The sequence below is a fragment of the Medicago truncatula genome, chromosome 1 (assembly GCF_003473485.1).
Source record: "Medicago truncatula cultivar Jemalong A17 chromosome 1, MtrunA17r5.0-ANR, whole genome shotgun sequence".
Taxonomy (NCBI): Eukaryota; Viridiplantae; Streptophyta; class Magnoliopsida; order Fabales; family Fabaceae; genus Medicago; species Medicago truncatula.
Window position 1 is genome coordinate 3,155,199 of NC_053042.1, and position 12,905 is coordinate 3,168,103.

At 32.1% G+C, this 12,905-nt stretch overlaps 3 protein-coding genes across 3 annotated transcripts; 2 read left to right on the top strand and 1 right to left on the bottom strand.

Moving 5' to 3' along the window:
- Positions 1-338: 338 nt before the first annotated feature.
- LOC11432979 (uncharacterized) lies at positions 339-4,682 on the top strand. The gene is made up of 5 exons (XM_003588817.4): positions 339-610; positions 732-787; positions 1,037-1,091; positions 2,226-2,446; positions 4,326-4,682. Exons 1-5 carry the CDS (start codon positions 391-393, stop codon positions 4,332-4,334), a joined length of 561 nt encoding a protein of 186 aa, XP_003588865.1. The 5' UTR covers positions 339-390; the 3' UTR covers positions 4,335-4,682.
- A 615-nt stretch (positions 4,683-5,297) lies between these two features.
- Positions 5,298-6,508, bottom strand: LOC11427295 (early nodulin-like protein 1). Its single transcript, XM_003588816.3, has 2 exons — positions 6,225-6,508; positions 5,298-5,845 (listed from the first exon to the last, which is right to left on the bottom strand). Exons 1-2 carry the CDS (start codon positions 6,400-6,402, stop codon positions 5,469-5,471), a joined length of 555 nt encoding a protein of 184 aa, XP_003588864.1. The 5' UTR covers positions 6,403-6,508; the 3' UTR covers positions 5,298-5,468.
- Positions 6,509-10,592: 4,084 nt separating this feature from the next.
- LOC11437015 (uncharacterized) lies at positions 10,593-11,177 on the top strand. The gene has a single exon (XM_003588815.3). The coding sequence runs from the start codon at positions 10,694-10,696 to the stop codon at positions 11,015-11,017; it is 324 nt and encodes a 107-aa protein (XP_003588863.1). The 5' UTR covers positions 10,593-10,693; the 3' UTR covers positions 11,018-11,177.
- Positions 11,178-12,905: the final 1,728 nt, after the last annotated feature.

The window sequence follows — 12,905 nt, forward strand, 5'->3', positions numbered from 1 at the left end:
GGCGTCGTAACAAATTGTTCTCCTTCAAAGAAAATCTTTAACAAAATCTTCTTCAAACAGTTATGTTATTGTTTCCATTTTCAATATTCTTAAAAATCGATGTCGTTGTCGTTTTTCCCTGTTTTATGCCACATGAGTATGTATTAACATCGTAATTGCCACATTAAACTTCTTTTAACTTATGTTATGATTTGCGACTAAATAACTAAAATGTGAGTAAAAGGATCAAAATGTTTAAAAAAAGATAAAATATTGTATTTTTATTTTTAATAAAAGATAAATATCCAAAAATATATTTAAGGAAAATTACACTTACCTCCCTTGAAGTTTCTTCTAAAGAGAGGTTGAAAGGTAGGAGAGAATCCAAATCACAAGAGAAAGAGAAAGAAAATGGTGAAACCAAACGAAATAGAGAACGTGACAGTACAACAACCAGAATCAACAACAATAGAATCACTCAAACGTACTTTGTACAACGTTGAACAACTTCAATCTCAATTACCTGAATTCCTTGCTCTATCAGACCCTGATCATCTCTCTACACTCCCACTCCTTCAACGTGCTCATTCTCTCTTCTCCCTCGCTAAACTCACTTCTACCCTCTTTGAATGTTCGTATTTCAATGCAACCCATCAATGTTTTTCTTCAAAAATTCCAACTTTATTGTCATTTTCATCTTTTTATTCATGACCCATTTTCATTTTACTTGTCTTTTTTTTTTTTTGGTGTAGTGAAGTTGAAGTGCAGAGGGATTAACCCAAATGACCATGCCTTTAAATCTGAGCTTGTAAGTTACAGCTTCTTTTCTTTTGGGCATGTTTTTAATTTTGTTGCATGCACCGACACCTCGTATCGAAGGACATGTCCGGTGTCCTACACTGGCACAACACCGACACATATGATTACATTCAATTTATTCATCTTTGTGTTGACGTGCCAGTGTTAGTGTGTTTCATAGCTTATTTGTTGTTCAAGTTTTGACATTTGGGGATGCATTGTGTTTTTTGCTGAAAATTATTGACTTTGTGTTCCACAGGATAGGTTAAGTGTGTGTCAAAAGAGACTGGAACGACTTCCAGATTTGAGTGAAGGTATATTTACATGTTGCATGTTTCTTATACCATGTTTGTTTGGATAAGCAACTTAATAAGAGCTTATAGTAAAGATGTTCTCAAAGCTATCCTGGTGCAGAGCTTATGGAAATAAGCGGAAAACAAGTTATGGATGTGTCACAAGTTGTTTGCATAAGTTCTTACAAACAGTCTCGGAAGTGCTTATGTCACTAGTTAAGCTCAAATAAGCCAATCCATAAAATAGACACGTGCTCTTTCTCGACCTTACTTTTCATTGGTTGAATTTTCAAATAGAGAATGAAACTGTGATGTTTCATTCTAAGTATTGAGAGATTTTAATGTTGCACATTCCTTGTCTTTACTGCTGGTTTGTGAGATTGAGTTATCACTAAAATCTAAGACAGTATTATGTCCTATCCTACATCTGTAGGACTCTAAAACCCAAGTTTTGTCTTTCTTTTGTGTGTTTTGTTTTTGTTTTTAAGAGTTTCAGTCAATAATATCAGTAGTAGGCTGTGGTAAATAGTGGAATGTCAAATATCTGCAATGTGAAATAGCAGATAGCATTGCCTGCAAATAGAGCAAGCCGCATAGGGTTGGAATGAGTCAAGGTAAAAAGGCGTGTTGCATACAAATAAAAAAGGGAATGGAGGCAAAACATAGCTTACATGTTGAAAGCTTTACATGTTATAGTGAATATTAGAGTAATACTCACAGACTCCTCAGTTTTTCAATTTTAAAAATAGGTTATATATGGTACACAGAGTGCAGGCTCTTCAATTTTATTATTTTCAAAAACCCTATTTTGTTTTCCTGCTACTGCCACCGCCACTATATCTGCTACCAGAAACTGGAATAGTGGCCGCTGTTGCCCTAAAAGAAAAACTAGGATAGCGTCACAGTTTTTATAGCCCGGTTTTTCCCCTAAAAATCTGCTATGCTATACCGCTATAGCACACTGCTATTTGACAACACGGGTTTCAGTTTATATTGCCGAGGTTGTTGTCTTCGTTTTGATTTTCTAATGTTAAGAATTTGATTGAATGGGTTGGATTTTGATAATCTTTTTGTTTAACACTCTGTTGGCTTGCCCCATACGTGTCTTTCACTTTGAATCTCGTGTTTGAGAAAAAAAATGGTTATTTCAAGCAGAACAGTGGCAAGATATGGTGGAGCAAAAGTTTTATGAGGAGCAGACTGGTCAAAAGAGGAAGTATCCATCTTCCGAAGAACAATTCGATCTAATTGATTCCAAGGAGTATGTGGAGAAATTGCCAGGGGAGGATGTTGTTGGTGGTAGTAGTAGTGGAAGCAGTATCAAGGAAGCAATAATAATTGACTTATCAGATGATGATGACGATGATGATGATGAGGTTATTGCACCCTTATTACCCAAACTCTGTTTTCTGTGATTGTTCTCATTTATTTAATGAACTTGATGTCCTCCAAATTTTATGCATTTTGGTAGAGTAGCTGCATTATGATCTCTATCTAATTTAGGGTGATAAGAAATTTACTCTGTCATTAGAATAATATAAGACTTCTGAGTTCTGACATGTGAGTCTGAGGGTTTTGTGAGAATAAAATCTGTACAAGCATTGTGCATTTAGCAACGAAGTCAAAAATCATAGGTTACATGAGATTTGAATGTAGAGGCAGAAAAAGTGTTTCATCTTTGAGATATATTTATTTACAATCAGTCATTGAGTTCCAGCAAAAGTTCGGAAGGTATTTACCATAGGGCTTGCAACTAGAATGATTAAGTTTAAAACTTAGCATAGATAATACGACTGAAGGGAATATCATTCCTTGCATTATATGTGAAGAGTCCTCACTCTTTTAGCGAGTTTTGATGTTTATTGGGTATTTCTGTCACATTCAAATTCTCCCTACCTTCTGTTAGTGTACTGTTGATTGTATTGATGAGTGAGTACAGATATTTTGTCTATGCATCTGATAAAACACAAGCATAAACATAATTAGTTAATTCGTTTGGTATTTCTTTTTTCATTTAGCAAGTGATCATTTTCTCAAGCATAAACTCAAATTTTTCTTTTTTCATTTTGCCTTAGCTTTCATTTTCTCATTAACTGATATACCACTAAACTGCTTTAAACAAAATATGTGATTATCACTGAGAAAATACAAGATTTTAAGACTTTAACTAAGCCAGTCTCTTTCATGAATTGTTGGTTGAATTATTCAAGGGAAATGGTAAAATTTAAGTTATTAGTATTCTACTAGTTATATTTCCTGAATGGCAGGTTCACCTTATTAGTGTAAAGATCTTGGTAAATTTCCATTGTAGTTATGGAATGCACACCTAATGTCGGTGGGCCTTAAGCTTGAATAACTGGGTGTGTGCTTCTCATGTAATTGTATAAGTAGAACAAAAGAGTCATGAAATAAGGCAACAAGGTCACTGGTTCGTATGGTTTTATGTGTTTGATTATTTGATGAGTGGTTCTGACTTCTGGGAGGTGAAAATGAAATGATAAAGCCATCGGCTTAGAATTACAGTCTGAAGTAATGCCATCATCACTGTACTAATGAGCTGAGTTGAAGAGAAAAATCCAACTCAATTAATAATTAGCAGGTCTCTTTGAACTCTTAATTTAGCCTTTGGATATAGAGGATCAGTCTTCAAAAGTATAGTTATTTCAGTTGTGGACGGAGACGACTGTTCAGGTCGAAGTTGGACACTTGATGACCGTTCAGGTCGTAAAGACCAACCTACTGCAACATCTAGCCCCGTAATGGCAATCATTACATTCTTAATGGCCTTGGGACTCCTTCAGTGGTCCCCAACTCCTCTATTCCACACACTCTACGGTTGTAGATCGTGAAAATGACGTGTCTTATCCAACATGCTGGCTAATCATGAGATGAAGGATATTTGCTGATCCCAAAAGATGACCTAATGGTCCTGCATTGCAGAAAGAAGGGGAAAACCTAGAAGACAAAGGATATGGATTTTTTAGACCTAAACCTGAAGGCTTTTGTTTTAAAAGCCAAAGGAGAACGTGTCTCGTGTTTTTTTAAGAGAACATGTCTTTTGTATGAGCGTTTAATTATGAACCTTAGCCTGTACAATCAAACTTGGGGCCTGGGATTATATCTCTATCCTGGAACAGAACTTGTGTAGTCATTACTTATTTTATACCATATATAATTGCTTTGTTTATTTGAGTTTTTCGAATTCTAGAATATTTAGGTTTTACTGTTCTGATTTCTACTGTAATTTTTTTGCAGTATATGTGAACAACATGGAGCTGTGTTCATGGGAGCAAATCATTTTGATGTGTTCAGCGTCCTTGTTGCTTTTGGATGACTCATCAAAGCTTGGTGATGCGTCAATAATTAAACGGAAAGTGGGTCGCACACTAACATGTCTCATCTCAGTTAATGGGCAACAGTAATCCAGCTATGAATTGCTGTTTGTAAGAGATGAATGCTTATTGCTTATGGCTTGTGACTGGGGTTGACTATGCTTTTTAACTGGTGTTTTAAGATTACAATTGTGCCTTCAACTATGTATATATTGTATGGATTCAATGTTAGACGATGACTTTTGATGTCAGTTTTTGATTTCATATTCATTCAGCAACATGTCCTGTTCGCGTTTAAGTTTCATGGTTGTAACTTAAGGTTCTCACTATTTGGCTTCTTAGGTTGGCCAAATGCAAAATACAATCAAAACTGACTTGGTTATGACAGCCTAAGTCTAAGTTTTGGCTGTATGATTGTTTTGAGGCGCCTTCTTGGGTGGGAGAGTTTAATAGGCCTCCCACGGTGGGCAAGTGAGTTTATGCTAAATCTGGTTGAATTGTCATTTGGGACTCAGACTTTGCGGGAAAGGATTTCCAACTTACGCGACAAAAGCAAAAAAAAAAAATTGTTGCTACTAGTGCCAAGCTTTCCCTGATTATTTCCTTTTAACATAAGATTAGAGAGAAATTAATTTAAAAAAGTTACGAGATTTTACCATTCTGGGTTTGATAGTGCTTTTACTGTATTGATGTATTCATGAACGATGGAGAAGAGAGACAATAGGACAAGTTAGAATAAGAAATGGTATGGTATTGTTTTGTGTATTATTTCTTCTTTTGTAAAATCCCAATCAGAAGGTATAGTAAGTAAAATTGTCATAATTCTCATATGCACACTAAATATAATATCAGAATCAGAAGGTATAGTAAAATGAAAAATGCTAAGGCCAGAACATATAAAATAGAATTTATATTAAAATTCGATTGATAAGGTCTCAACAAAAAAATAAACAAACTAACAATCACTTGAATGTGACTGTCTCTTACACTTAATTAAACCAATCCCAATCTTAATCCTAATAATACTAATATAATAAATATCCAAACTAAAATAAGGCAATTCAAATCAGAAAAGCCACATGGCAACAAACACTCCTACAGCCACAAAAACACCACCACCTTGCAAAACAGCAGCACCACTTGTTGGAGCTGGAGCAACAGCAGAGGCAGCTGGACCTTCAACCTCAGCTGGTGAAGGTGATGGTGAAAAAGCAACAATGGGCCTACTTCCCCCTTTTAGACTCATTACAACAACAGTAAGCTTCTGACCCTTCTCACAGTGACCCTTTTCTCCACTGATGTAGTAGTATGGACCAGAATGATCAAATCTCACTTTTGTGTTCCCATCATTGTAATGTTTGATGGGTTTTGAGATGTTGCAGCTATCATAATCTTCCTTACTCACTTGCAAAACAGAGTCTTTTCCAGCTTCATATTTCAAAACTGAGGAACAACAATAAAATGGTTAGTGGTTACTCACAAAACATAATGTAAAAATTGAATTTTTAAAACAAATATACCAAGATATATGATAAAAATGTAAAAAAATAAATAAATAAAATTGGATTTTGGAAATAAAACTACAAAGATGATGAAAATGTAAAAAAAAAAAATTTGATTCATAAACATTAAAAGAAACAATTTTTAGGAATAAAAATTACTAAGATCATGAACACATCAAAATAAAGATTGAATTTTTATACAAAAAAGGAAACCCATTAATGGAAAAGTGATAATTAACCAAGATTAATGAAGAGATGAACATAAAGATTGAAATTTTAGTGATAAAAATTGAAAAGATTAAAGGAAAAGTGATAATTACTTAGATGGTCTCCAACTTGAAAACGAACACTTGAAGCCCATTTGTTGAGAGAATCAGATTCCGAAGAAGGAACCTTCCATGCATCAGTTTTGCCACCAAGCAAGATATCCTTAGCTGCAAAAGCACAACCAAACAGAACAAAAAGAACCAAAAGAGAACAAGAAGATGAACCAGCCATTGTTTTTCTGCAAATGTTGAAGAAAAGAGAGTTTTTTTTTTTGCTTTGTTTTCTTAAAGAAGCAGAAATTATGGATGGTTTTAGAGTGAGAGTGAGGTATGAGTTTGGGAATTGGAGGGTGTATTTATGGTGGTGTGATGAGAAAGTAGCCGTTGTGTGATGTTGGGAATAGTGAAAAGAAAGTTCTGGATTGCTGACTGTGGGACCCACTAGTTTTGTTTTCTTGTAACTTGTTTGTGCATGCATAGAAAGTAACGGTCAAAAAATGAATGGTCTTCTTGGTACTGGCTAGTCAAGAAATTAGAAAGGGTAGAGTAAGAGGAGAAGATATTTAGGAGGAATGAATATAGAATGGTGAATTTTGTTTCATCAAATAATTTGAATTTGTGAGAATCCTATGTGGATAAATCTTCTCACTTCAATATAGTAGTAAATAAAAGTTGAGATTTATAAGATGAAGAAGCATATTTATAACTAACTTTAAAACACAAAAACTAAAATAAAATAAGAAAGACACAACTTATAGTCTTATACTATAAGAGAGAAAACATCGTTTTGCTCAACAAAAAAAAAAAAGAAGAAAAAAAATATCTTTAAATGAATTCATCCGTTTCCATTTTCATTAAGATGATCAATGCAATTTAAGAATTCTTAATTATTGAAAATAAACGATAACAGAAAAAAAAAAATAGAATAAGAAAGGTTTCTTCAAGCCAAATTAAATTATGTTTGGAGTTGGATTTTGGCCCAGTTTTGTTTGAGCTTATGAAAAATAACTTATGTAAATAAGTAAGCTTTTATTTTAATTTATAAGATCTTACTAACGAAAATTGTATCTTCATAAATGGTTTTTTCATAAACTACCTTAAAAACTTATAAACAAAACATAAAAATTTATTTATTTGCATAAGCTGTTTTATATAAGCTATAAAATAAGCTAATTCAAACAAGCCCGCTGATTTATTTTTTTAACCATGAAGTGGTGATAATATATACTCCACTTTGAATTATTTTATTTAAGAATCAAACTCGAGTTTTTTCAAATGATATGTTACTGGTGGAGATTATTAACTACTTGAGTTCAATCGTTTGATTGAAGTTTGGTTGATTTTGAAAGGGTACGAGGTTAAAGGGGTAAAAGTCAAGCACAACAAACAAACTTATAAGTGATAGTTTATAGCTTAGAAACTCAGATCATCCACAATGGTGGTACCTAACTTCATAAATGTTGGTACATGTTAGGTACCACCAATGGAGGAAAACAATTTGAGTGTTTAATGGATTGATGGTTTCAAATTAGCATTTCGTCTATCCACAAGTCCCACATCTCTTTAGTATTAAAAAAATGAAATATAATATTGTAGAATTATTGGTAGATGATTACTGAGTCCTCTTTAAAAATTTATGATGTACTAGGTTGGAGGAATTGCGTGCTTATTAAGTATTATTATTAAAAAATTATAAATTAATGGTTACTCATCTTGAGCATCATCCTAAGGCAATCATTACTTTTCACTTTGTGTTATCAAATGTCACGGATGAAATTATGGATACGTCTACATTGGATGGAAAGAGACCTATTCTTGAGTCGGTGCAGTCTAAAATTGTTGATGTTGATTCTCCTTCTGTGAGGCCGTCCCAGATAACTTTGACGTTGGTAGATATCAGTCATGATGACACTGGTTCAAAGAATGACATACATGAGCATCAAGTTGCTAAAATGTCTAATGATATTGAGCATGAACATGAAATTGTTTCGGAAACGCCGTTAGAAGTATCACCATAACACATCTAATTTTAAGTAGCGTTGCTCAAAAAGATCTTACAATTATTCAAGAAGTTTTTGACTCTAGAAAGTCCTGAATAGAATGTTGAGAATACAAGTTTTACACCTTATGTTTTGAAAAGTTACCAAAAGAAGATGAAGTCCAAAATTAGAAATATCAAATACAATACTTGTGCAAGCGAGATCATATCAAATATTACTCATGAAGGCTCTCTTTTGGATCATTAGGGGTGTTGCATTGTCATTCTTTCTTGTTTGACTCGGGATGTTATGGTTTGGGAAAATTTGACGGATGAGAAAATTCATTTGTTTTTAAGGGATCGGCTAGATTTGCTCGATTCTTTTAGCTATGTTTTATGTTCTTCTTATCTTTTTTTTTGTTTCCTTGGGTACGACACAACCCTCCTAACTCTTTGTATTTCTTTCTCTTTTATTAATAATTTTTTTAGAATGCTGGTAAGGGATCTGTGGTTCTAGGGGTGTCAACCTAGTTGAGATGTCTATTGTCACTCTAACGCAAGTTCATACTTTTGTTTCATCTTGAAAAAAACTCAGATCTCACACCTTTGTGTGTAACACCTTTTATAGGAAACATAGGAACAATGAGGGAAAATTAATATTCATTTTAGAGCAAATAGTCATTTTAGTCCCTAACTCTTCACATCGTTATCACAAAGGTCTCTGACTCAAGATTAAATACAAAGAAATCTCTGACTCTCCACTTCCGTTATCACTTTAGCGTCTGAAGTTAAATAATTTTGTTAATTGATGATGTGACACATGTTTTACGATGGCATGACATATGAGGTGTCACAATGACTAAAGTGAAAGTAGAAAATGATCATTTTAGTCCTTGAACCAAAAATTAATATCCCCAAATTGAATATCAAATCCCTAAATATCATCTAATTCTCTTTAGCCAAGTAAAAAAGATGGAAATCCTATTCTACCCATAAGGTAGATTTTTTCGTAACTCGAATTTTCCTCAAGATATTGTGCTTTATTTGTATCTTAGGTCTATGTAAGAACTTCAGTGACAATAAAAATGTGTTTGTTGTTATACTTCTTATCTTGATTTAAAGTTTGAGTTCAATCATATTAAACCGTTAGGTTGAGGCTTGCTAAATATTTATATTTAAGTTTAGACTTTATTCCCATTAATGACTGAACTACTACTACCAGTAAACAAAGTGTTTTATAGATTAGGAGTTAAGTGTGTAAGAATATTTTTATGCACGAGTAGTTGTCTTCTTCTTACTTTCAAATTGCTTCTATTGAATCATCTCTAATACCTAGAGTTTGCACTCCACTTGAATGGTGATGTGTTTATTACTAGAAAGTATAGGGAATATAAGCATATGTTACATATAATGTGGCCATGATATAGTCCATGTAGTTGAAAATAAAAAATAACGTCTTTCATGAATATAAGAATTAGGGGTGGAAGCAACATCAATGCCATAGAGTTTTTTTTTTTTTTTTTTTTTTTTTTTAATTTTTTTTTAACGTAAAGGATATGGTAAAATGTGAATTAAAAATAAAAAATAATATAATATATATAGTAACGATAGTTTGTGAAAAGATTAAGGGTACAACAATTAAAAAAATAATAAAGTTGCATCAATATTTTAAAAAGATAATTATTTTGAGAAGAAAAAATTGTAAAATGAATCCCTCAAAAGAAATTGTAAAATGATTATTAAAATGAGATAAAGATTATTGAATTGAGAGTGATAAAATTAATGTAATTAAAATTATATATTTTATATTGTATTAGAAATGAAACGATTTATTCGTGATGAGTATTTTTTTTTTTACGGATAATAGATTTTTACCTCCTGAGATATAGACGACATTTGGTTTAACCCTCTGTCAAAAAATAAAATTGAAGATCCGTCCTTGTAATTTAAAGATTTTTTGATTTTGGATCCTCTGTATATAAACTGTGCATTCTCGCTGATGTGGCAGGGGATAAACTAAATTTTGCCTATCAACCCATAAAAGCCTATTAATCCATAAATTTCTGCACAATCATATGTATCGAGGATCCAAAACAAAAATAAAAATAAAATTATAAAAGAAGATCTCCAAACTTCTTTTTACATGGAGCAAACCAAATGTTGCTTATATGAAAGGGGTGAAATCCTATTAACCCTATTTATTTATTTTTAACAAATGTTATAGAACAGAGTATAGAACAATTTTTATCTCCGACGTTGGGTTTATTTTGATGCGCAAAAGAGGACACCTAAAAGCAAATATTCTGAGGAGCACGTGGCAGCTTCAATGACACGTAGCAACTACGTGTTGAGAAAACAGCCAAATTAACATGGTACGTGGCTAGGCAACATTTTTCTGTTGTCTTGTTTCGATTTAATAATAATAATAATTTGAAGCAAGAGTATTGCTACCAAATAAAGTACCCTAACTAAATTATACATATCTTTAGTAAGTAACTAGAAGAGAGGATTGAAAATAAGCAAATAGAAGAAGAAAGAGATAAGAATGAGTACTACAAACGAAGATTGGAGAAAAAATGCAGAAACACACAAGATGAGTTCAGAAGAAGTAAAAGCAGCAGGAGTAGAAGCTTCAAAGAGACCACCAGGAAGTAATCATGGCTCAGCTGCTGCTGGTGCAAATGTTCTTCATCAAAGAAAATCACTTCCATACAACTTTACTACGATGACTATTGGTGGTTTGCTTATTACTGCTGCTATTGGTTATACAGTTTTGTATACCAAGAAGAAGCCTGAAGCATCTGCTGTTGATGTTGCTAAGGTTACTGCTGGAGTTGCAAATCCTGAGGACACTCATCCTAAGAAATAGTTTGTTTTAGTTACGATGCAAACTTTTATATTGCAACAAAAATACTATCGATGAAGTTAAAATTGTAGTTGTGATATGTGTTATGGTCTTTTTATATTGCGGATTGGAATTTAAAACCATGCTGGGCATAGTTGCTTTCTATATACCATACGTTGTTATATATTGATCCTTGTTTTAAATTTTTTAGTTCAAGATAGGTTTCTTTTCTTCTAATCTTTCTTATTATGGTTAAATGATTTTAAGGTTTCGGGAGCAGGATTTTGAACGACTATAAGTTAAAACAACATTATAAATAAGGGGGCTTCTACGGTGGGAAATTGATTTTTTTGAAAAAATTATTTTGTTTATCAAATAATATAACTGTTGATACCATGTCAACTAGTGTCATGTTGGTGGACCATTCTAAGACTTAACTTTACTTTATTACAAATCAGTCCACATACAATTTATTAAGAGGTATTTTAATCTTAGTGCACAAATGCGAATATATATGTTGAAGGCGAAAAGTAGTATGAGGAGGATGTGATGATTTTTTAGAATTTTCATGTTTTTCGAGGAAATTGAAGAACATTAGTTTATAAAGATTTAATTTTTCGGATTTCTAAGAAAAGGGGGTTTTGTTAATTGAAGGATCAAAACTTTGTGAAAATCAATTTAACTTCACTAAAACAACATTATAAATAAGGGGGCTTCTACGGTGGAAAACTGACTTTTTTAAAAAAATTATTTTGTTTAACCAATAATATAACTGTTGATGCTATGTCAATTAGTGTCCTCTTGGTGGACCACTCTAAGATTAAACTTTACCTTATTACAAATCAGTCCTCATACAATATATTAAGGGGTATTTCAATTTTAATGCACAAATGTGAATCTATGTGTTGAAAGCGAAAAGTAGTATGAGAAGGATGTGATGATTTTTTTAAAATTTTCATGTTTTTCGAGGAAATTGAATAACATTAGTTTATAAAGATTTAATTTTTCAGATATCTAAGAAAAGGGGGTTTTGTTAATTGAAGATTGAAATTTTGTGAAAATCAATTTAACTTCACTAAAAAAGTCATTCGCATGACTTTAACGTAGAATTTTTCAATAATAATTAGGGTAATACTTCTATCACATTTAATGGATTTTAAACTCTCCATCCAAACGTAGTTTTAAATTAGTTTGTTTTTTTTTTTTTTACATGAGAGAGAACTATTATTAAGAAGGAAACAAAAACCAAAAAAATTAAAAAAAATACGAAAGAAACCTACAACATTCGTTAATGAGTTTGTCTAATATGTGCAATATTACATATGTTAAGGTAATTAAAAGTAGCAAGTTTTTATTGAAACCAACAATTATTTAACAAAAAGTTATATATTTAATACAAAATGTTTAAGTTCTAATGTAAAGTTACTATTTTAAATTTCTTAAAAAAATAAAACATTAGCTAATATCAACTAGTACCTCCCATCTTGTGCATCATATTTCGGAAGAATATGATGAAGAGAGATAATGGGCTTATTTGGTAAGAATGTTTTTGAGCTTACCATATTAGTTCATTTGATTTAAAATGACTCGTTTGATAATCGTCATTTTCTTATGAGTTTATAGTTTATTTTTATTAGCTTATAGTCAGGGCCAGTTCAATAATTTTTAAAAGTAATTTAAGCTTAAAGTAAGGTTGAATATATGAAGCATTTTTTGTGAGAATAGGAGATCTTATTTCTAAAATCTAATGAAAACGTGGTTGAATATATGAGTCATTTTTTGTGAGAATATGAGACCTTATTTTTAAAATCTAATGAAAGCGTGAGGAATTTAGTGGCCTTATCTTTGGGTCAGCTTTACTTATAACGGTTTGTGATAAATTAATTCAAGTAGGTCAAAGAAGCTTATAACT

Excerpts from the sequence above, each read along its gene's own strand:
- LOC11432979 (XM_003588817.4), top strand. The coding sequence starts at position 391 with ATGGTGAAACCAAACGAAATAGAGAACGTGACAGTACAACAACCAGAA. Across the intron at positions 788-1,036 it reads ATGCCTTTAAATCTGAGCTT|GATAGGTTAAGTGTGTGTCA; the intron begins GTAAGTTACAGC and ends TGTGTTCCACAG. Across the intron at positions 1,092-2,225 it reads ACTTCCAGATTTGAGTGAAG|AACAGTGGCAAGATATGGTG; the intron begins GTATATTTACAT and ends TATTTCAAGCAG.
- LOC11427295 (XM_003588816.3), bottom strand. The coding sequence starts at position 6,402 with ATGGCTGGTTCATCTTCTTGTTCTCTTTTGGTTCTTTTTGTTCTGTTT. Across the intron at positions 5,846-6,224 it reads TCAAGTTGGAGACCATCTAA|TTTTGAAATATGAAGCTGGA; the intron begins GTAATTATCACT and ends GTTGTTCCTCAG.
- LOC11437015 (XM_003588815.3), top strand. The coding sequence starts at position 10,694 with ATGAGTACTACAAACGAAGATTGGAGAAAAAATGCAGAAACACACAAG.